Source organism: Protopterus annectens, chromosome 11.part0, assembly GCF_019279795.1.
Source record: "Protopterus annectens isolate FY-2018-M chromosome 11.part0, PAN1.0, whole genome shotgun sequence".
NCBI lineage: Eukaryota > Metazoa > Chordata > Ceratodontiformes > Protopteridae > Protopterus > Protopterus annectens.
The window spans coordinates 1,159,788,678-1,159,812,283 of record NC_056745.1 but is presented as its reverse complement, the minus strand read 5'-3'; the positions used below and the strand labels follow the sequence as shown (position 1 = coordinate 1,159,812,283).

The following is a 23,606-nucleotide window of genomic DNA, read 5'->3' as shown; positions in this document are numbered from 1 at the left end:
GAAAATCCATGATTTCTGCATGTTATGCCTCAGGCCAGACCAGTTTATATCAGAATGTGCCATTTGTAAGGGCTTTAGGCCTTGATCCTTAGCAGAAGAAATAAGCTCATTCTGAAAGGACTCCTTTCTCAGGAACCTCAGATTTCTTCAGGAAAGTCAGAAATAAAGGAAGGAAAAGGTAAAAATAAAGAGAAGGAAAAAGAAAGAGAAACAAAGATTCAAGAAAAAGAAACTGAGATGATGTGGGCTGTCTTCAGCCCAAAAAGTGCTGAAGCAGGAAGAGGCACATCTTCATTTGTCACCAGTTTCAGTGAGTGAAACTTCACTTTTTGCTCTGTCATTTCAGAACCTATTGTAATTCAAGACAGGCCCCCAAGGAAATCTGTCAGCAAGCACATCTCTGTAAAATATCTGTCTACTTCCTGTCATCAGAACCTCCATCTACATCTTCCCTTCGGTTTGCCATATCTTTTAGGAGTAATACACACATTAGCTGGATGGTATGATGAGGGCTTTTTTGTAGGCACAGATTGAGAAGGGTGTCATCCTGTCCCCCTCTGTATTTAGCATGGGCTGGCTTGGTATGATGAGGGCTTTTCTGAAGGCACAGATTGAGAAGGGTGTCATCCTGTCCTCATCTGTATTTAGGGTGGGCTGGCTTGGTATGATGAGGGCTTTTCTGAAGGCACAGATTGAGAAGGGTGTTATCCTGTCCCCCTCTGTATTTAGGGTGGGCTGGCTTGGTATGATTAGGGATTTTTTGAAGGCACAGATTGAGAAGGGTGTCATCCTGTCACCCTCTGTATTTAGGGTGGGCTGGCTTGGCCTCAAATCACTGTTATTTACAACTTTCTCAGCCCCTGTTTTAGCACCAGTGTTTTTGGTGCCAAGACATCGTACAGAGCCTATGTGTTCGGCACCATCTAGTACGTTTACCTCAGCAATAGAACCTTGCATCCAATTCACTCAATTCTGAGACCTTTGACATGGGTGAGATCTCAGACATGACAGCTTGATTTTGAGTCTTCAGCATGCCCTTGGTACCAACTCATTTGGTGCCATTTTTGTTGTTGGATTTCTCAGCCTTTGATATATTGGCACTGATCTCTGTCTCACGGCCCTCCAGATTGCTGATGTTGGGGCTTGCTGTCTCAGGAATTCTATGCGACTTATGTTTACTTTATTGGTCCTTCAAGCTTATCATCAGTTGTCCTTGGGGCAGTGTCGAACAGAAGATTTCAAGGAACCAGTTCATGTTTAATGTGAGTTGTCCTGAGATTCAGAAGAGCCTCCCCACATATTCCTAGGAAAAGGATATACAATAGGAAGCATGTGGACTCCCCAATGGAGTCCTTAACATCTGACACAAACTTGGTTGAGCAAAAGAGTTCCCCCCAAACTCCATCAGAAAATGCTATGTTTGGCAAAATCCTTGAATTGATGCACTAGAGGGGATCTTAGTCAGTCGACCACCCTTTCAGAATGAGGAGGTGCTTTTAGAGGTTTATTGTTGTTCTCTTTCTACCTCCAAGGTGGTTCCTCCTGCTGACCATCTTGTAGATTTGGCTCCCAGAAGGCTTGTCAGGAACCAGACTCCATTGAGTACTACATTGAATATTACCTGGCTCTTTATGTAGGTGACACATAATACAGCTGGTGGAGCATTTAAAGCAGTAGGGACAGAGATTACCTTGATGTGTCATGCCTGGCTTTGCCCTTTCAACATTGCAGACAAATTTTAAAGCAGCATTAAAAATATGACCCAGGATCTTTCTGTCTCTTTGGACTTATGGTGAAAGACAGATTGCTAAGGCATGAACAAGAAGGTAAGACACAGTATGTCATTGGGGTCACATTTGAGACTCCTCAGAGATCCTGTAACAGGAATTAGAAGTGGTCCAGGCTCTATGGTTTCAGAAACCTCAGTGTCAAGCCCTTATGTCTTAGGGATGACTGTAACAGAGGTGGCCCATACAATAGATGCTAACCAAGAGGTCAAGAAGGTCAAGGAGGTCAGCAAAACCAGGAATTTTACAGGCCTATTTTTAGGCAAGCAATCTCAAAGTCCCTGAAGGCTTACCCAACTGCTCACCTCTGGAAACAGTCAAGGCCGCTTATCTCACCACTCAGCTGTATGGATGGCCATCATGCAGGTCATTTGGACGAGAGAGAGAGTATCCAGAGGCTGTACAATACCCTTTCCCACCCTCCTCCCCATTAGTCTCCACTGCTCACAGAAGTCACATCACAGCAACTAAAAGTGCAAAAAGAGACACTTTGGGAAAAAAGAGCCATGCAAAAGATTCTACCAGACCAGAGAGGTCCAGAATCCATTCAAGATTCTGTTTAGTTCCAAAGAAGAACAAGGACCTGGATTTCAGTGGCCTAAATGTTTATGTCAGGAAGATCCCTTTTTGACTGGTCATGATGCATTTGATTTTGCCCTGCTGAAGGTGAATGATTGGATGTGCTGTTTAGACCCCCAGGATGTATACCTCCACATCAAGACAGACAGACATTCTAAGTGGTTTCTGTGCTTTTGGCTGGGAGAATTGGAAAAGAGTAATAATAAAACAGAAAAAAATAAAGTTAGAATTACTAAAAAGGTGTATGGTGGAACATATTCATGTTTTCAGTGTAGACAGTATAAAAAACTTGGGCAATAGTTCATATATAACAAAGGATTTTATGAAAACAACAGAAGAGGTAAATGTTATATACACTTGTAATACAAGAAATGTAGTTTACCATGCACAGTGAGCGTACTGCCTGTGAAAGTTTTCATATCAGTAGAACAAGTAGGAGGTTAAGGAGGAGAACTGCAGATTATATGAGGAGCATTAAGAGTAAAGACGGGAAAAAAATGCACTTTTTAGACACATGCATTGTGTAAAATTGAAAACATTCACATTTTTTGTTTTAGAAAAGATTGAAGGTGACCTTACATGTTGTTATTTAGATTATTTGTTATTAAAAAGGGAGTTAATATGGCAGGAATGCAGTGATACATATAGCCTGTTTTTTTTTTTTTTTTTTTAATAAGAGCTTTAAAATACTGATTAGGTACTGGTTAGTTTTGAAAATGTGATTTCTCTAAGATGGTATGTATGGAGTGAATTGTATGTGTTCATTGATAAAGTTTGTGTATGTTTTTATGAATGAAAGCACTACGGATTTTTAAGTAAACAATGGAATTTTTGCACTATTTAGACTTTTCATTTAGTGCTTCATGGATTTCAAGTACTTGATAACAGTATGTATTTGGATTTCTATCAGTTAGACTTAGTTGATTTTACCTCTTCATGCAATGTTGGCTATAGATCCATTCTTCTTGAATGGTGGTAGTGTCTCACCTTTTCTGAAACTTCCCCTCTAGAGAAGCCATAGATGTGTGTTTGAATATCCATAACACTGAACCCTGAACAGCTGCAGTTTGTGCCAGTAGATGGGAGGGTTGCTTCAGTGCAATTACAATTTGTTGAAATGAAATCCTTCACTGTTGTACAGCTATTGTCAGCATTCTGCCTTCTCAGAGACTGTAGCTGCAGTTCTTGAAAAGGTGCCACCTACTGACTCTGTAATTCTACTGGCAGATTTCATTGCTCACACTGGGAATGACGGAGATCCGGGAGGGTCTTGACTGGGATGAATAGTTTGCCTGATTTGAACCCTATGATGACTTAGTAGTGGAAGTTCTGTGCTAGCCATGGATAGTCCATAATACCATTACTGAACACATTTGTGCTGATGTGTACCTAAAACCAAAACACCTTAGGCTAGGGATCACTTATCGACTTTGTACTCATGTCATCAGACCTGAGGTGTATGTTCTAAGCACTCTTATTCAGAAAGGTGTTCAGCCATTAACCAATCACCACTTAGTGTGAGTTGAGTCAGACATGCATGACAGGCAGGATAATGGCTGAACAGTCCAAAAATAATTCTCATAATGCCTAGCAAATGTTTCTGTATGGAATGAGTTCAACTCCCACCTCTGAAGGAGTGTATGTCATACAGCCAAGGGGGACGGAGAAGTTGAGTCTGAACATTTGCTGTTCAACAGGTGTTGTGGTAGCAAACAACTGCATAAACTCTAGGACACAGAACTGGACACCAGCCATGACAGAAGCCACACGGTGAAGAAAAGGCTGTGCATGCAGTGTGATTTGAGGAGTCCCCAGATTTGACTGATATGGACTGATAGGTCAGGAAGGCAGCAGATGTAGCAGTCACCAAAGCAAAGGCTGATGTGTGGAAAGAGATGGTGAGACACTTCTACAACTTGGTGGGGGGGTTCATTGTCAAGGCTGTTCTCAGAAAGCTTAGAGAAATGCTTACCTCAGTTGTGGAACACTTTGAGGAGGTTGTTAATGTGGTGTGGATAGCCTTATCTAAGGTGATAGTACCAGAAACATCTGAAAGAATCTGTCTGTCTGTCGCTATGAGTTCATTGTGGTGATTAAACAGGATGTGGTAAGGTTGTGGGAACAGATGCAATCAAGCTAGAAATGATGAAGACGCAATACGCAGTATTGATGAATCATGCTTAATACACCTTTGCCATATTGTTTGGATGGTGGCAACAGTAGCTCTAGATTGGCAAACTCAAGGATGTTCCCCATTTTCAAAAAGGAAAATATGAGACTGTATTCCATTTGTAGAGGGAGCATACTCCTCATTCTTACAGTAAAGGCCAATGACAGGGAGCTGGCAATTGGATTAATCTAGTAAATGTGTCTCCAATAGAGGAGTAGCAGTTTGAATTCCCTCCTGACCATGGAATAGTGTATCTTTACTATTTGCATGGATATTGAGGGGATCATGAGAGTTTGCCATGTATGTGTGTGTTTTAGAGACCGACTTGAAGAAGCTGTTTCACTACATGCCCTGGAATGCCTTGTGAGAGGTACTATAACCTACACGCCACCCAGTATCATATATATTGCCCATGAAATTGTGAGGAAGAGGTATAAAAGAGATTCAGATCTTGAAACTGAGGTGGGAGTAATTAAAAGTAAGTATTGCCATTTAGTGGTGTTTCATTGCAACAACTTACCAAACCTACTCCCCTGTAAACAAAAAGTGTCCCTTTTCCCCGAAGTCATTCACATACCAGTTTAACTCCATTTGCCAATCACAGCTTTTAGAGCACACTTCTGATCACCATTCAGTGAGCAGCTCATTCCAAAGTAGCATATTAAAAACAACTTTATCAATAAATTAATACATTTAATAGTTTCTAAAATTAATATGTGTTCTATAATCATTTGAATAACAAAGCTCCTAAGTGTCCAATGTATGCTTCACAAAAACTGAATCTTGCAAAGTTTTGGATGTTTGATAGAAATGGACAGTTACCTCACAACACAGCGCTCTGCTCCCAGCAGAAAAGCAAATATCTAATATATTGTGTTAAAGTCATTCTAGCAAAGATTTCTCTGGTGTTAAAATGAGTTTACATTCATAAGAAGTAAAGTTGATTCAGACATCTGGACTGGGAGCAATCCAACCATTATTGTGGGTGTCTTTCAGGATTTGCTGTTCAACGCAAAGGAAAGCTACAAGGGCTACAAGTGCATTACAAAGGGCATTATGTGAAAGCATTTCTTTACCATGTAAAATGTGGATCGCTTGCAGTTTATTCATTTTCAGTGTATATGTACATTTTTAAATATATTTGAAAGTCTGATCACCAAGTGTGGATATTGTCTGTTACTAAATAAGGTGATTTTTTCCCTTTATCTTCTAGCTGTGACAACAACTGGGGTGGATTATACTGTGATGAGCCTGAAACACCATTGCCTGTACAGCTGAAAGACAATTTTAACCGTGCTCCTTCTAATCAGAACTGGCTGATAGTAAATGGAGGCAAACTGAACACAGTTTGTGGAGCCGTGGCTTCTGGGATGGCATTGCACTTCAGTGGGGTTAGTGATTTCTTTCTTTTTCCTGTCTGTTATTTATTTGTAAGGCACCACTACCAGGATGGTATTCCCCAGCTTGTTCCTTAGTCCTGATGCATCTATAAATTGTATCTGTAGAAAAAAAAATGTACCTGTCCAGATTACATTAATTTTGATGACACAAATTGGGGGTGGGTGATCAGTGAGCAGGCTTGTAACGGTCTTTCATCCTTGCTTCTGTTAATACACAGTATAACCATCTTTCATTGGGGACTAGCCATTCTTTTGGGATATGGTTCATATCAGAGCAACCTGTCTTCACAGAACAGTCCCTCTTTGGTTAGTTCTGACTAATTAAAACACATAAAAAGTCAAATGTCTGGTAATATTAAGGCAAATATGATTTTCTAATTTTCCTATAATTATTAAAACATTACATAAACTGTTGTTCCCCGATGTTTATGAAAGAGGTCAGAAACGAAACTTAATAAAAACCAGTACACAAGCAGCAGGGGGAAGAGCAGCTTTAACCATTTCCCTTCACCAGTGTCACCTGGTTCACCAGCTTAGATGGAGAGTTTGCCAGTTATGTGGCCATTCATGGGCCAGCCAGTGCATCCTGATGGACAATCCATCCAGGAATCCCACTCAAATCCTGGGCCCAATTCCTTCTCTCTAAGTTCCTGTTATTAAATAGCTTTCCTGGCCAGCCTCAACAAGACAACTTTGGTTTGAATTGACTGCTTATTTGAATTCATTGGCCTAATGGTTAAGGTGTTTACCTTACAGACAGAAGGTGCAGGGTTTGATTCTCACATGGGTAACTGGCTAGGCTTAAATGGCCTGAAAGGACAGCTAGCCTAGTATTAACCTATGAGCAACCTATAACCTATTAACCTATGAGCAACAACTACCCTGTAGGCATTTAACTCCCTCCTAGACTGTATGTGAGCCATTATAGCCCCAGAAGGATTGCTGCAGAATTTAACCATAGGGATATGGTCCTGTGGGTTCTGACAGTACTCGATGACCCTTTAAGGCAGCACATGGTTTTATTTTCCTTGTTCACCATTTCCTTTATTTTTTCCATCTTCTCCCCAATTTCTTTTATGTTTGCCTAATCTAAAAGGTGCACCATTCTTAAGCATAACATGAGTATTATTCTGTTTGTGTTCCAAAGTACTTAGATATCACGTCAACTGAAACATATAATTTGCAACATTATGCACAGACTGAAAGAGTTTGTTTATAGATTTCTGCACATAATCACACAATGCAAGCAATTCCTGTCCACATGTCCAATTTGACAGCATATATCACATTTCTATCTGTGCAGTTTATGAACAGTTACTTCAGTTCAGCTTCTTTGTGTTTTACCATTTTGTTAGTTCTTCCTTCTCTTTCTTAAGTGCATCATTTATCTGTTAATCTGTTAACCCATTCAGGCATGTCCAAGAGTCAGCTCCCAGTGTGTTCTGTGCATCTGATGAATTTGGGCATCCTGAGACAATGTCACAACTGCCTCATGTACACAGACAACCCTCTCCTCCTATCACACAACACCAAAATCTGTGAGAAATGCACTTACATAGCTAGACTTGAGGCAAAGCTCTCTCCAGTCACGACTGGAATTGACAGTCAAGAGGAGACGGTACCAACCTGCAGCACTCCACCTACTACACATAGACCCACCACACATGCAACTGCAAACCCCACATATAGATACATAAAGACATATTTGGTGGCTCTAAATAAAATCTGCGGAAACAACAGAGACCTCCAAAACAGACACGCAAGCAACCTACACCCACCAACACACCGCAATCATCACATAACCACCAAAACCAGTGTGCAGCACAACCACAGCCCTTAGGCAAAACACCTTATCAAACACACTTGTAATAGGTGACTCCATAGTCAGGCACACCGTTGTCCCCCTCACCAGGCTGGACAAAGAGAAGGTCACTGTCAGTTGATTGTCGGGCACCAGAATCCGCCACATTACCCACGCACTCAGGTCACTCCACAACAAGTACAAATACGACCCTGTCATTGTCCATGTTGGTGTGAATGACCTGAGACGTACCTTCCTGGACTACATGAAAAGAGACATAGAGGATCTCTCTGATTATGTAATCAAGGCAGGTATGACCCTAGCCATGAGTAGCATCTTACCCTTACCAAGAATGATACCTCAGTACAAGGAAAAAATGATAAATTTCAACAATTGGCTAAGTTTTTGGTGTCATTCAAAGGGGATCCAGTACCTGTCTGCCTGGGATGACGTGCTCGATAAGCCTCGATGCTTCACCAGAGATGGCTTGCATTTGTCACCCCTGGGATTTAGGATACTGGCAAAGGCTCTTGCCACCCCAATAGTGCCTTTTTTAGGCAAGGCTCAAAAAACAAATCCACCACCGTAACAAGTACTAGTGACAAAAAACTGAAGGTCATGCTGCTGAACGCTAGGAGTTTAAAATGCACTCTCTTGAGGCACTCCTTAATATGGAGAACATCGATATTTGTGTAGTAACGGAGACCTGGTTCAAGGCTCAAGAGATCACCCCAGCAATTCCAGGCTACAAATCATACCACACATTTCGGCTGCAAAACTTAGACTGAAATACAAAGGGAGTAGGCGTATCCATATTCATGAAGGATAACCACACCTCCAGACAGGTTGCAAAGTATGATGCCTCAGAAATCATCCAAGTGCAACTGACAATGGGAAAAACTGCAATCCAGATTGTAGCTTGCTACAGATCACCTTCCCAGCCCCATGACATGCACTCTTCTTTCCTCGAGGTACTAGAAAACATGAGAGTCCAACCGAACACCCTTATACTGGGTGATTTAAACTACTCAAACATCAAATGGGAAAACTACAGAAATACAAATACCTTTGCTCAGTGCTTTCTGGAGTACATTAACTGCAATGCTCTGGACTAGATTATTAGCACCCCTACAAGAGGTAAAAATATACTGGACCTGGTCATCACCAACATGGGGGACAAATGCTCCACACCTGTGGTAAATTCCTCATTGGTCAGATCAGATCATAAACTCATCACCCTAGAGTGCACATGAGTGCATGGACCATACTATCCCAAACAAGACCAAGACCCACTCCTCCAAAAGGAGGAAACCAGTCTGCTGGACCTCGGCCATAAGTAAGCTCTATAATAGAAGGAAGAAATTATGCAAAAAAGAGTAAAAACCTGGGAATGGAGGGGCTCCCTGACCAACCTTAGCAAAAATCTAAGAACCCTCATAAAAACCTTTAAGGCGAGCTTTGAAAGAAAAATTGCAACAGACACCAAAGACAATCACAAAGCATTTTTTAGCTATGTCAAAAACCTAAATAACAGCTCACAGATCTGCTCTGAGCTACAGCATAATGGTTCAAAATTCACGGAACCAACTGACATCACCAATATACTGGCAGATAGGTTCAATGCAAACGTCACCCCACCCTCACCCCCCAAAGGGCCCATTTCCATACCAGAAGATTGTACTGCCTCTAAAATCATAGACACTCAGGTGAAAACAGCACTCTCCAAGGCAAGAAATACAGCATCCATGGGACCAGACAGCATCCCAGGCTGCATACTACATGAGCTCCAAAACAAATTAATCCCTCACCTTAATACCATGTTTAACCACAGCCTCACCTCAGGCTATATGCCCACAAAGTGGCACATGGCAACAGTTATACCACTCCACAAAGGAGGTGCCACCACTGACCCCGGGAATTACTGCCCCATCAGCATGACGAGTCTTGTCTGCAAGGCCATGGAGCACATCATCATGAAACTCATAAACAAAGACATTGGGAACCTACAAACCCTTGACCCCACCCAGTTTGGGTGCGTAAAGGGAAGGTCTTGTCTCCTAAATCTGGTTGACTTTTTTGAAATGGTCACTAAAGCAATAGATGAGGGAAAGGTGATTCACACAGCATGCCTTGATCTTGCAAAGGCCTTCAGTACCATTCCCCACTCAGGAATTATTGACAAACTCACCAACCTAAATATAAACCAATATGTTACAAGATGGGTTTCTATCTGGCTTATGGATAAAACCCATTCAATGAGAATAGGAAACGCTAGATCTGACTCCAAACCTGTGTCTAGTGGTGTACCACAGGGCTCAGTCCTGGGACCCCTCCTGTTCGGTATCTACTTCTCGGAGGTACAAGCAAGCATGGAGGGACTATGGCTAACAAAGTTCGCAGACGACTGCAAACTGGGTGCCATAATTAAGACCCCTACTGATGTAGATATCCTTCAAAAGGGTCTTACAGATACAGATACATGGTGCCAAAACCATGGCCTCAAGCTAAATGCCAAAAAGTGCATCATCATCCCCTTTGGGAAAAACCAAGTACCTATGAATTACAACATAGGTGGTAGCCCACTTACCATGGAGAGTGTGATAAGAGACCTAGGGACTCAGGTGGATAGTAACCTCTCCTTCAACAACCATATTGCTAAAGTGGTTAGAAAATCCTTCTACATGGCCCACCTTATCACAAAAGGGTTTGCATCCAGAAATAAGTATGTTATTATCCCCCTCTACTCATCACTCATTAGACCCATTATTGAATATAATGCCCTGTTCGGGATGTACCTAACATGACATCTGCAACAACTGGAGAGGCCTCAAAAGTACCTCACAAAGAGAACAGTTGTCCTATGCCATGAGGCTAAAAAAACTCAGACTGTACTCGGTCACGTACCGGCTACTCAGAGGTGATCTCTGCCTGACATACAAGGCTATGTCAAACCCCGAATTGCTAGAAATGCTCCACCTAAGGAAAACCCAATCCACCAGAGCTACACACTCAAGGGACGTAACCTGACATAATCAATAAACAGGACTTGTTGGAGGGACAGATTCGTGTCCCAGGGACTTCCCTTGCTCTGGAATAAGGTCCCCATATATGTGAGGCAGAGCTCCTCATTAGCGCTCTTCAAGAGGAATCTTTATGAGTGGATGGGAAACAGGAAATTCACCCCGGGAATCACTTCTGTGGCTCTGCTAGACAGGGGCGCAGGAAACTAAACTACTTGGGAGGGAAGTGTAAGCAAAACATTTTTTTTTGGCTAGGCTTAATTATGCCCTAGGGCCAATAGCCTAGTACCTACCTATGAACCTGTAACTCTTGATCCTCTATTGCAGTTCTTTCACACATGCTTCTGATTCTTATTCTTTATTTCCCATAAATCATCAGCAAAATCCTGCTGTAGTGACATCATAATACTGGCTTTCAGTTTAACAAGTAGGATAAAATCTTCACCAACTGGGTCTTTGACAGCAATGTCTTTCCTACCCAGTTAACATTGCACTTACGTTGAACACTGTCTTAGATACTAAGGGCACATTCATATACTTTATAAAATACCTTCTGTGCTAGCTTTCACTGTTTGACATATCTCTATCTCCAGATATTTTTCATAAACCTCACTCTGAGTTAAACATTCAGCCTTCATATTTTTAAATTTAGTGGTTAGCTCATCTACCTTGCAGTACAGTTTTCTTTGCTCTTCCTGCAACACATTAACTAGGCAGCCATGCATATTACACTTTTTTTTAATCTTGTACATACTGACATTACATCTAGTTCACTTATCTTACATACACTTTACAGCAGTGAATTCCGCTTTTGTGATTTCACAAAAAAAGTAACTTGTGTATGTTTATCTCCCCCTTCAAACTTTTTTGTTATATAATCCAAGCCAAAGAAAGCATCTTGCTTATGTTTCATGATCCCCTTCAGTACTTTACTTTCACAAACAAAAGCTCATATATCATCCTTAGTTTGAATCTCATTCCCTTGAAGTTGTTTCTTTAACAACTCAGTTTCACTTTTCAGATTTTTGTACTTTGTTTTCAAGTCACTAATGGCATCATTCACAGTTTGGAAGTCTAGTAATATTTTCTCATCAGTCTGAAAGACATGCACATTTATATTCTCAGATTGTATTAAACAGGTTAATTTTCCTTTTCTGTTATCTTAGTTTCATTTGTTCTATAGTGCCTCAATCTGTTTATGTAAATCTTTCATCCTTTCCATATCTTTCTTTATTTTTTCAGTCTGTTTCTTTAGCAAATCTAAACTGTATTGATACTCAGATACAGTTGCATCAGTTATTTGCTTTAACACAACTATTTGCTTATTTAAAAATGTTGCTTTAGTTTGTCTGGAACATTCAGGCCTACTATTTTGTTTTATTGGTTCCAGCTTAAAACGTTCAGAAAGTCTTCCAGACAAAGAAGCAATTTCTTATTTTTGCTTTGACGACTTTTCAGTAGTTCAATCTCAGCCACTGGCTTTTGGTGACTCTGTTTAAAAAATGCACAATTTTCCTCTTCTAGGATCATATTTATGGCAGTCTATTTAATTTCTTTGTAAAGAAACCATTTCCTCTTATTTTATTTATTTTATTTATTTATTTATTTATTTATTTTACAGTTTGTTTACTGGGATAGTCCATTGGGCCAAGAAGAGCTCATTGATCCCATTTTCAATGGAGTCCCAGAGAGAAAAGCTCCATGAACAGCAATATAATATGAAGACAATGCATTTACATTTATGTAATACTATTGAAGAACGATGGTATTACATAACATGATAAAAACTTACGATTGCAGCGAAAATTCAATTAAAAATTGCAAACACACACACAAACACACATAAATAGGTCAATTAAAATAAGAAAAAGCCATTAGTGCATATTCCTGTTAAATTTGTTAGAATGTGAAATAACACAGAGCAGGCATTACAGTTTTACATGAAATCTTAGCAGAGTTAAAGTAGGATGGGGAATAAGAGGTGTTAATTATTGAATATAAGAAGGATGGGACAATAAGAAAAGAAAAGTAAAAAAAATAGAGCAAGAGTAGGAGTAAATGACAGAAATGAAAATGGTGGTAGACTGAGCTCAGTATGATGAAGGGAAGAAAGAAGTAAAGGAGTGTGAGAAGTGGGGGAAAAAAGAGGTGAGTCATGTGGGATGAGAGCAGGAACATTCCCAGAGGGTTTTGATATGGGAATGAAGCAGGGTCTTAAAGGCAGAGTAGTCGTCTGTAGTACGAATAAGAGGTAGAAGGGAGTTCCAGAGGTGTGCTAGGGAAAAGGATAGTAGGTGTTTGTCTGGAGGATGAGCAGGCTTGTGCAGTTCAAGCAAATTCTGGTTATTGGATCTTAGAAGTCTGTTGGGTAGATGCATTTTGAAGGAGGAGGCAAGGGAGGGGCAATTGGAGGGATTAAAGATGAGTTTATGGGCATGAGTAAATTGAATATAGGTAAGATAGTTGGGAATCTTAATTGTCTGTTCTCTGTGTTTAACAACAATGCCATATGGTTATGGCTTTTTCAGATCTCTGTTTCAGCTATAATGACTTATGCAACCTTTTTCACTTCCTTGACCTCCTTCTTTAAAGAGGTTGCACTGTGTTTGAAGTCCTGGGTGTCTCAGCATTGTAGTATCAAGACAAGCCTTTAACCCCAAAACCAAAGTGTTCATTTCAGTGATCTCAGCAGCTCCAGGACTGGAATTACACATTTCAAGCAAAGCCTCGACCTTTTATTGAAGAACTTTGTTTATCGCTGTTTGCTAGTTGGCTATTTGCTGTGCAGCTACATTCTCTGAAAATGACTTTTCTATAAGCTGTTTGATACTAAATGCTACTACTTAGCATTAGTTAGTCCAGCTGTTTAAACCTTTATAATTAGAATAATAACTCACACTGTTTTAGCTTCACTTTACATAGCCTTATAGATCCTTTAAGGCTAGAATCATCACTCTTTAAATTTTAACTTTATTTTGCATTCCATATTATGCTTTCACTTTTCATTTTTCAGTACAAACAATCTGTACTTCTCAATGGATTTTTGCCAGGGTGTAAGCACAAAAGTTTCACAATTGTACAATTATCTATTTTTTGTGGTTCATATTTATTCTACAGCAGTGAACTTCTTTCCACTGCCACAGGATTTCACTTTTAAAAACAGAACCTCTGGTGGGGTAAGAGCTTAGTACCAGATAATATCTAATGTGCACAAAATCAGTTTCCAGCAGATTACCCCTTTAACATCTAGTACCATCTCAGTTTGTACTTGGTTTAAAATACCACAGCAGACAAATTTGATTTGTAAATGTTCAGTTCTCTACACAGTTCTTTAATTTCAGACTTTACACTGCAATTTTCTCAGCATCCTTTATAGCATACAATTTCCAGCTGGTTTTCTTACAGCTAATTCCCAATTCATTAGTGAAAGCAACTTTGAAAAATGCCTCTATGAGCCATTCAGAAAGAAAAACTGCTGTTTACTGGTATATATTCTTCCCACAGTTTGTACAGATTGTGGCAGAAGAACACCATGTTTTGCAATTCAAACTTCATCAGTATTGGTTAGTATAGTGTCCCACTACACAACTTTCTTCAGCCCTCTTATTATAGAAAAAGCACAGTTCTGTTTTAGTTTCACACAAGTCCTTCCCGGGTATTTGATACAGTGAAAAAAATATTTATTTATTTTTTTTAGAACACAATAATTTCACAAAAACAAAAATTATTCTTGCTTCACTTTTGTATGGTAGGGCATTCCATTGTTTCATCATACAGCAGTTGACACTTTCAGCAGTCTGTTAAGGTTCAGCTTGGAACACACTATTCAGTTACCTGCTTTGAATTCACTTTTGTGTACTTTGGATCACTCACAATTCCTTGGGATACTTCTTATACAACAGCTTCATAAGATTTGTGTTACAGTCAGACCTTTCTACACATTCTTTTCATGACATGATTTGCCTGTTTCTCCATTTCTTCATCTTCACCACATGGTATCCTTTCTTACAACTGTTACCACTTGCCTCCTCTAAAGCTATTTATCTTAATTAGGATGAAACTTTCTGGTTTGCTTAAGAGCTTTTCTTTGAATGATGTTAACTGTATTCAAAATTTTGACCAAGCAGAAAGTGTGGGTCAGGACTCCCTTTACCAAAAAGTGGAAAGATTGGGTTTTATCTAAAATGGCAGTGTTAACTACATATTTCCCAGAATTGCCTTATTCCACGATATCCCTTTAAAGTTTTTCAAATTATGTGCCTCTTCCCTAAAATTTCAGTGCAGCAGTGCAGTTTATTTGGCCTTTGCATGTTAATTGGGATGCTCATTTGGCTTTATGAACTGAGAGCAGTGAAGAAACCTTTGCACTGATTGCCAATGAGAAAATAGACAGTCTGTTAACCAGAGTCAGTGAGCTCATGGCTATAAATGTTTCCACTGAGCTTCTTGCAACTTGTAATTGGTCTCAAAAGCCATTGCAAGATATATTATAGTTGCCTTCATTTAGTGGTAGTCATATGATCATCTGGCTAATAGCAATTGTGTTTTCTAATGTCATTTGTCTGTTTAAATGTTTTCTTTTATATTTCCATGCACAAGATTATATTTCTTTGTGTAATTTGAAAAGTGTACTGTCTAATTTCTGTATGGAAAAAGTTTCACTGTTCAGTTTCAGAGGTTTATTTCTGATCTGGTTGGTTATTAATTTATATAACAGTAATTACACAAAACTTGTGAATTATAATTTTGAAGATAGACTGCCCAGCAGTTAAAAGTACATTTGACTCATTTTGAGAGTGTACGATAGTTGACTCCTGGGTGTCCCAGACTGGTCTAGCTGGAGGCAACATGTTACAGTAAAAGTAGGAAGGGAGGGGGTAAAAAGGTAGTAGTTTCTTTAGAAACTATAATGGTGTTCTTTTACCATTTGCTCTTAAAGCTATGTTCGTTATGTATATTGTCAGTAGTGCAGCTTGTAGGACAATCCGTGACATTTTTTAAATCTGAAACACTTTGCTATATGACAGTTTTGCTCTTTGCTGTTTGTATAGCAAGGTTATTTTTTCTCAGTTTAGGAGTGTAATCAGTGTGTGAATATGGCCTGTTTAAGTTGCATGGTGTTAGATGCTGTAAGTGGTTAGAAATATCTGGAATGTTTCAACACAGACTAGACAACAGGATACACAGTAACAGTATAAATTAAATCCATTCAGATTAAATGTGTCAGAATGTGTGTGATGGTCACTTGATGGACCAGTCATTATCAGTGTATTTTTAAACCCCATTGGAGGAAGAATAAGGGAAAATGTTTGCCATTTGGACAGTGATACAAAGTTGTGCAATTAGGCTGATGAACAACAGAATGATGGGTAAAATTATTGTCTAAGACATGGCAACTTATATTCTGTGCAGAGATATCCAAACAAGTATATCAGAAAAAACAAAAGATCCAGACAGGAGACAATTGAGGGGGAATTTCTAGCACAGACAAGTGAGGTAAGGGATCCAAGTAGTTTTGTCTGATGACCCGAAGATATGCAAGCAAGCAATATGAGAAAGTAGCATAGATGTCCGGAAAAATACTGAAAAGCCTGGGAATAAACCTTGGCAGTAGAAACGCAGCAGTAGTTATCCCCTTTGTCTACTACAAAAGGACTTCTTGAATGTTGTGTGCAATGTTGTAACATTCATCATTGTATAGAGGAGATAGGATAGAGGCAGTTCAGAACAGGGTAACAGATGATGTGCATGTTGTGGCAAAAGTCATTTAAAGGAAGACTAAAACAACATAACGTGTAGTGTTTTTCAAAAGAGAAATGAGGAAACATTTTTTTCACAGAACAAGAGATAGCTGGCTGAAACAGTATTCCTGAATGGATAGTAGGGTATGAAAAGTAATAGGATTCAGTAACGCATGGGACAGACATAAGACAATTCTTATGATGGCTAGGGAGAAAATTAAAAATAAGTAAGCTCTTGGCTAAGAAGGATCCTTAGCCTATCCAGGCAGTAGGGAAAAGGGTGGCATTTGTGGTCCCTGCAGTCTTAATTTTCTATCAAATTATGTGCTTCTGAGTTCCATACTTCTGTTTCTCTGTCTTGCACATGCATGCTGACTAACCTTGGTAATACATTGATTTTGCTTTATTGCTAATGCACAGTACTCACATGGTATACAGATATCAAACTAGTCAATGTCTGCAATAAGTGCTACTAGCCCTAATTCAGTTAGGGATTTCACATACAAATGCTTCACAACATATTTAACATGACTCCATTTCTTATTGCTGGTAAAAAAATGTACTAAGTTGACAACACTGCTAATGTGGTAGGTCTTGTTTTACCTCACGTAACTGCTGACTCCTCCTGGTATGTCATGCCTCCTGATGTGACCTCTAGATCCCAGCAATGACTTCATGATCCCAGCTTCTATGTCACAAAGTCCTTCATTTTTTTTTTTTTTTTTTGTAATTCTGTCTTTTGACATGTTGCTTGATCCATAAAAATAAACCTATAAACCTATAACCTGTAATCCAAATGATTGGGAGGCCATAGTAAGTAGCCTAAATGAAACTAATGAGATTATGAGGAAGTTCAGATCTAACATAACATACACCTTGTATCTAAAGCACAATAGTATTAAAAAGCTTATGGTATCACAGATCACACGTGTGACACATAGAGCCCCCAATCATCACAGATCACACTAGGACTCAAAGTAATCACCGTACAGCATGACACTAACACCTGCAGTTATCACACATCACATTGCATATCACTGCGACACAGTTATTATAAATCACACTGAATTACATTTAGGCAAGCAGTAATCAAACATCACATTGCATGATACTTGGATATGCCATTATCACAGATCATACAGCATGGCACTGAGGAATATGGTTATCGTGGGCCACTCTGCATAACACTAGGCCACACTGTTGTCATAGATTACACTGCATGGCATGTAGGGCCTCCAATTATCACAGATCACAGTGCAACGTATTAGGGCCTACAGTCATCACAGATCACAGTAGGGCTCACATTAATCACAGATCATACAGCATGGTACTGAGGAATACAGTTATCATGGACCACTCTGCATAACACTAGGCCATGCTGCTGTCATAGATTACACTGCATGACTGTAAGGCATACAGTTATCATAGATCTCACTGCATAACTGTAGAGATACACAGTTCTCACACATAACACTGAATTACATCAGGTTACACAGTTATTACACATCACAATGCACAACACTTGAGCATCCAGTTTGCCTATATCATATTGAATCATATCAAGGTGTACCGGTGTCACAGTACATACTACATGACACTAGGGTGCACAGATGTTACAGCTCAGACTGTAGGGCACAAAGAAACACAGTTATCACAGATCACAGTGCAGGATACTAGGGCACACAGTTGCCACAAAACACACTGCCTCACATTACAGCACAGAGTTGTCACCAATCACACTGTATCACAGTAGGGCATGCTGATGTCTTAAATCATTACATCCAAGTGACACATCCAGGTGCATCTGTAGTTAGCATAACTAGGAACCAGAACAACAAATACCAAAATGGAAAAACACAGTCCAAATGTTCCAAGCAGGTCCACACCAGTGAAATAAAAGAATAATTTATTGCCACAGTAAATTTAGCACGTTCATCTGCTTATACCACAAGACTTCTTCAGAATCTAACTTCATACTATTCAAGCACATTTAAATACTGCAGGAACAAAACCACCTGATGCAATAAAACAATTAAACATTTAAAGAAACACTACTTTCAAATATATGTTATGCATCTAACCACTTAAAATGTGTGTGTGTGTGTGTGTGTGTGTGTGTGTGTGTGTGTGTGTGTGTGTGTGTGTGTGTGTGTGTGTGTGTGTGTGTATATGTCACCTCTAAACAAGCCATCTTTTTTATATAAAAAATATAATGAAATACAAAATACAATATGTAGAAATTGTATAAAACAACCCAGGTTTAAACATTATAAGATCTGAGTTTCAAAATGCTGCTAATATTAAGGTGTTCATTAAGCCCAGGAAAAATGTGAGCCTGCAACCTAATTTGCCAAATCAATTCTTTGGCTTCTAACAAATCCTGTCATGGCCCACCCCTATGATTTTTATACACCTGCTCAACTTCAAAAAATAAAAACTTATGTTCAGGGTGTTGGACAATGTGTTTCACTAATGCATTAGTCATTTTTGATGTCTAATGTCTAACAAGTGCTCATAAATCCGATCTCTAAAATGTCTTTGAGTTTTCCCAACATAGAATTTAGAGCAATGATTACATTGGGTCACATAAACAATACCTCATGTATTGCAGTTACAATGAAAAGTGGGTCGAATCATTTTACCATTAACCATGAATATTTCCCCCTTCCTAATCTGTAAATATTGAGGGCAGGACCCACAGTTAAATGTCCCAAACCTTCTAAAACTAATGAGAGCATTATTAGCACTGTCACTTTCCAAAAAGCTCTTGATCGATTTACCTTTTCTAAATACTATCTTGGGCTCCATCCCTACAATTTCAAGTATCCCATCAAAGCAGGAGAATATACTTCAGTTCTTCCTTAAAATATTCACAATCTCAACATGTTCATTAGAGAATGTAGTAATAAAGGCCATGGAAAATGTTTGCTATACACCAACCTGTTTGTCTCCTGTCACCCCAGGATTCTCCGCACGTCCTCTCAAAATTGGCCTATATACCAACCCAATCCTTTTCTCAAGTACTTCAGCAAACACATACTTAATAATTTTTTTGTTTGTTTAGAGGTGACATACATACACACACATTTTATGTGGTTAGATACATAATTGTATTTTTATGTTTGTATTTCTATGTATATATTTGAAAGTAGTGTTTCTTTAAATGTTTAATTGTTTTATTGTTATTGGATCAGGTGGTTTTGTTCCTGCAGTATTTAAATGTGCTTGAATAGTATGAAAGTATATTCTGAAGAAGTCTTGTGGTATAAGCAGAAGAAAGCACTAAATCTACTGCGGCAATAAAGAAATTGTTCTTTTATTTCACTGGCGTGGACCTGCTTGGAACATTTGGACTGTGCATCTGCAGTTAACTCCTACTGACGCCTCTAGGCATCAAATATTACTTGTTCATATTTGCATCAGTAATTACAAAACCACACTTATATACAAGGTTCTAGAAGATTTCATCTTGAAGCTTACATAATAGCAAACCCAACTGCATTAATATTTGGCCTCTTTCTAGTGCAGGTAAATATATATTAACTGCTGTTTTTATGATATTAATTTATATAGATATAATTTTCAAATTTTTCTAAATATCTCAACAACCAAGTAACACAGACAGAACTCCTTAACTTCATATGAAAGCTGTTAGCTAGACGAATAAAATGCTGCTATATGTGTGTAACTTAGAGTGCTTGCTAAGATATTTTAAGTTGTTTACAAAATATTACCAATGTAATAATTACTGTGTTTACTGTGACTTATAAAATTCTGTTTAAGACCTAGTACCTAAAGAATACTACTACTACTACTACTATAAAAATAGTTTGTGCTGAAGAGTTTGCCATTTATACTTCTTTCAAAATTCCTGTGGCTCCAGAGATATGAATATATGTTTGAAATGTGAGAACATAAGTTTATTCTGTCAAAAGGCTTAGGCTCTGCCCATTGGAAGTTACAGTGTAAACTTCCTGAGCTCCATTGGAGTGAATGAGTTAACTTATACTACATGATAGTAGAATATGCCTGTTTCACATCTCGTAACTATATGACAGTAAAGCTTGTCAGCAAGATAGATAGTGCATGACAAGAAAGGTTTTTAAGTGCTACAGAATCACATCTCAGTGATGTTCACTGCAGCATTCCTTAGCCCTCTGCAATAATATTATAAAGCGATAGAGTATGTAATGGCTACCATTGTCAGACATATTATACAGTCTAAAATGGAAAGCTTCTACAGAGCCAAAAGTAAAGTATTTCCAGACATAGTATGGCTATGGTGATTCTCCATCAATCTCCATGTCTCCATAGACAGTAATATTTCCCATTAATACAGGTGATCTTGATGCTGGGCAATGTGTTGAAACAGATAATCAAACACTATGTGGCACAAAAGAAAATGTTCAAGATGATGCTTAGTTAACGTACGAAACACATTTTGTGCCCCCACATGACCATACAAGTAGCAAAACAGAGCAAAACTCCAAATGAAATTAATCCATTCAGAAAAGTTGTGATTTTCTCAGTTGCATATTATCACCTAGCCAACCATAACAAAACTGTCTGGTTGCCAAGAGAGCATTCTAAGTCCTGTACCATACACATGTGCTATCATGTACTGGATGAGTATTAGCTGTGTGTGTATACATTTTTAACACAACAAAATATTTTGTATAACAGTCAGAATATTAATCAGGTCTAAAATAAGTTGATGGGAGGTAACAGCATAAATAAACAATTAATAAAGAACAAACAATGCTGATGAGAATTAGCATTGTAAAATGTTAATTAATCAAGTGCTGTTGACTTTGAAAATGTTATTCTCCTTATTTTTTGCAGAGTTGCAGCCGCATGTTGGTTACAGTGGATCTGAACCTCACTAATGCAGAATTTATCCAGTTCTACTTCATGTATGGTTGCCTGACAAGCCCCACTACCCGAAATCAAGGAGTTTTGCTGGAGTATTCAATCAATGGAGGCATCACATGGAACCTACTCATGGAAATTTTCTATGATCAGTACAATAAGCCTGTGTAGGTTAAGTATTATTACTATTATTATTGTCATAATCATCATCATTATTAAACTTGTGCTTACATTTGGGTAGTAGGGAAGAGTTGTAAATATACATTTTTGGCATCAGTCTATGCGTTCTGGAATTTACATTTGTCTTCTAGATACCCATATCATATGTTGCAGCATAAATATTATCTAGAAAAATGCAATATTATCTGTCTTATCTACCCATTGTTTAAAGCTAGCATTCTGCACCTGCCACACTTGTTTTGCTAGTCATCCACCTATACCAGTATTTCATAAATGCATGTCTGGATTTATAGTTTTTAATTTATTCTAAGATATTCCATTTCTCAGCAACTCTTTCTATAAATAAATAAATATCTCATAAGCTCTAAATTACATTTTGATGTCCCATTTTCATAATTTAACCCCTTCTTATACTTTTGTCTTTCATTTTAATGATATACCATTGCACATATACTTTGTTATTCTGTACACCCATGTGATGTTTCCTCCTTCCAACCTACTCTCAGACTGGACAGCTTCTTAACTTTTGTTTTGCAAAATTCTTATTACTCCAAAAGCCATTCTGTGAGTTTGCTCTTATAATTTAATGCTTCTCTCTCCTTAAAAACATGACAACTACATGCAGTATTCCATCTGCAGCCTAACATAATACCTTTAAAGTAGATGTATTATATCTGTACTCCATAAGAATTAAACAAAACATATTATTGGCTTTGACTACATCCTTTTCATTTTGTGTATGTTTTGATTAAAGTCTGTAGCAATGACCAAATGTAAGCCACCCTGTTGTCCTATACATTTTAAGTTGACACAGCCTGTCTGATAATCAAACTTTAGATTATTATCCTAGATGCAATATCTTGTACTTGATTAATTAAACTGTAACTGCCTTTACACAGTTTATCCCTCCAGTCTTTTTAAGCCATTTTGTAAAGTTTTCATTTCTCATCCAGCATTCTTCCTGTTGCTGTATCACCAGCTAAAAAAATGCATGGTATACTCAGTTTTACTTATAATGTCTGACACACCGTGACTGGACATCACAGGTCCCAGAACTGGCATCTTTTGCACTCCATTATTGATGCCACTCTTCCCAAATATTTATTCTCCAATTCTGCGTTTCATGCTTGTTTTCCTAAGGTCAACCTAGTATAATAATGTTTGTCCAACATCAAAGCCTTTCAACATGCTCGATAAACTTCTTAGTAGTAGCAAATCAAAATATATACTATAATTCAAGAATACCACATTCATTCATTCATTCATTCATTCATTCATTCATTCATTCATTCATCCATTCACTCATTCTTTCATTCATTCATTCTCCAGTACCTGGTTTATCCAATTCACATTGCCTGGGAAGAGGACACCTATCCTGGTACTCAGCACATACATAGATACATACGTACATAAATAAAAACATTTCAAGCACAGACAATAATGCCTTTCTAGCCTGCCAATATGACAAAACAGTCATCCCTGTAATACTACTACAACTTGTTATTAAAAACATCTGAACTTTGCTTGCTTTAATATAATTTAGTAGTCTATTTCAAGTGTTTACTGCTCTGTCAGACAGATGTAATTACTACATCTTTCATTCGTGTATCATCTGCTATACAGGTTGTCTTGTACTTTTCTATTACTCTTTAACAGCCTCAAGCATTCCCAGAGGTAGTTGTCTCCAAATATGTCATATACCTGAATAAGGTCTCTCTTTAAATATCCATATGAGACACTGTACAAGTTCAGATATTTTAATCTTTCATAATAACTTAAACTTTCACATCCATTGATGTCTTTGGTATATTTTTGGTGTACTCTTTCAATTTATTCATGTTTCTTTTGTAATGTTTCCATATTATTATTCCGTACTCTAGTTTGGGTCTAATTTAACTTACAATGATTTCATCATTTCTGATTCCCTAAATCATTTATACCTTTTAATAAAGCCTATTGATTTATAACTGCCATTAACCTGTTGATTAATATGGTCTGAAAAAATCAAAGTTGGTTATACTTGTATACCCAGACCATTAAATTTATCTACAGTTTCAAT

General features: G+C 38.3%; 1 protein-coding gene across 4 annotated transcripts in view; it reads left to right on the top strand.

The window, feature by feature from the left end:
- RELN (reelin) overlaps positions 1 to 23,606 on the top strand; it is a 3,085,913-nt gene that overhangs the window by 2,709,604 nt on the left and 352,703 nt on the right. For all 4 annotated transcript variants that reach the window (XM_044088524.1, XM_044088525.1, XM_044088522.1 and 1 more), the window contains exons 48-49: positions 5,750 to 5,927; positions 21,341 to 21,534. In XM_044088524.1, coding sequence (XP_043944459.1) covers positions 5,750 to 5,927; positions 21,341 to 21,534 — 372 coding nt within the window. The remainder of the gene's footprint in view (positions 1 to 5,749; positions 5,928 to 21,340; positions 21,535 to 23,606) is intronic.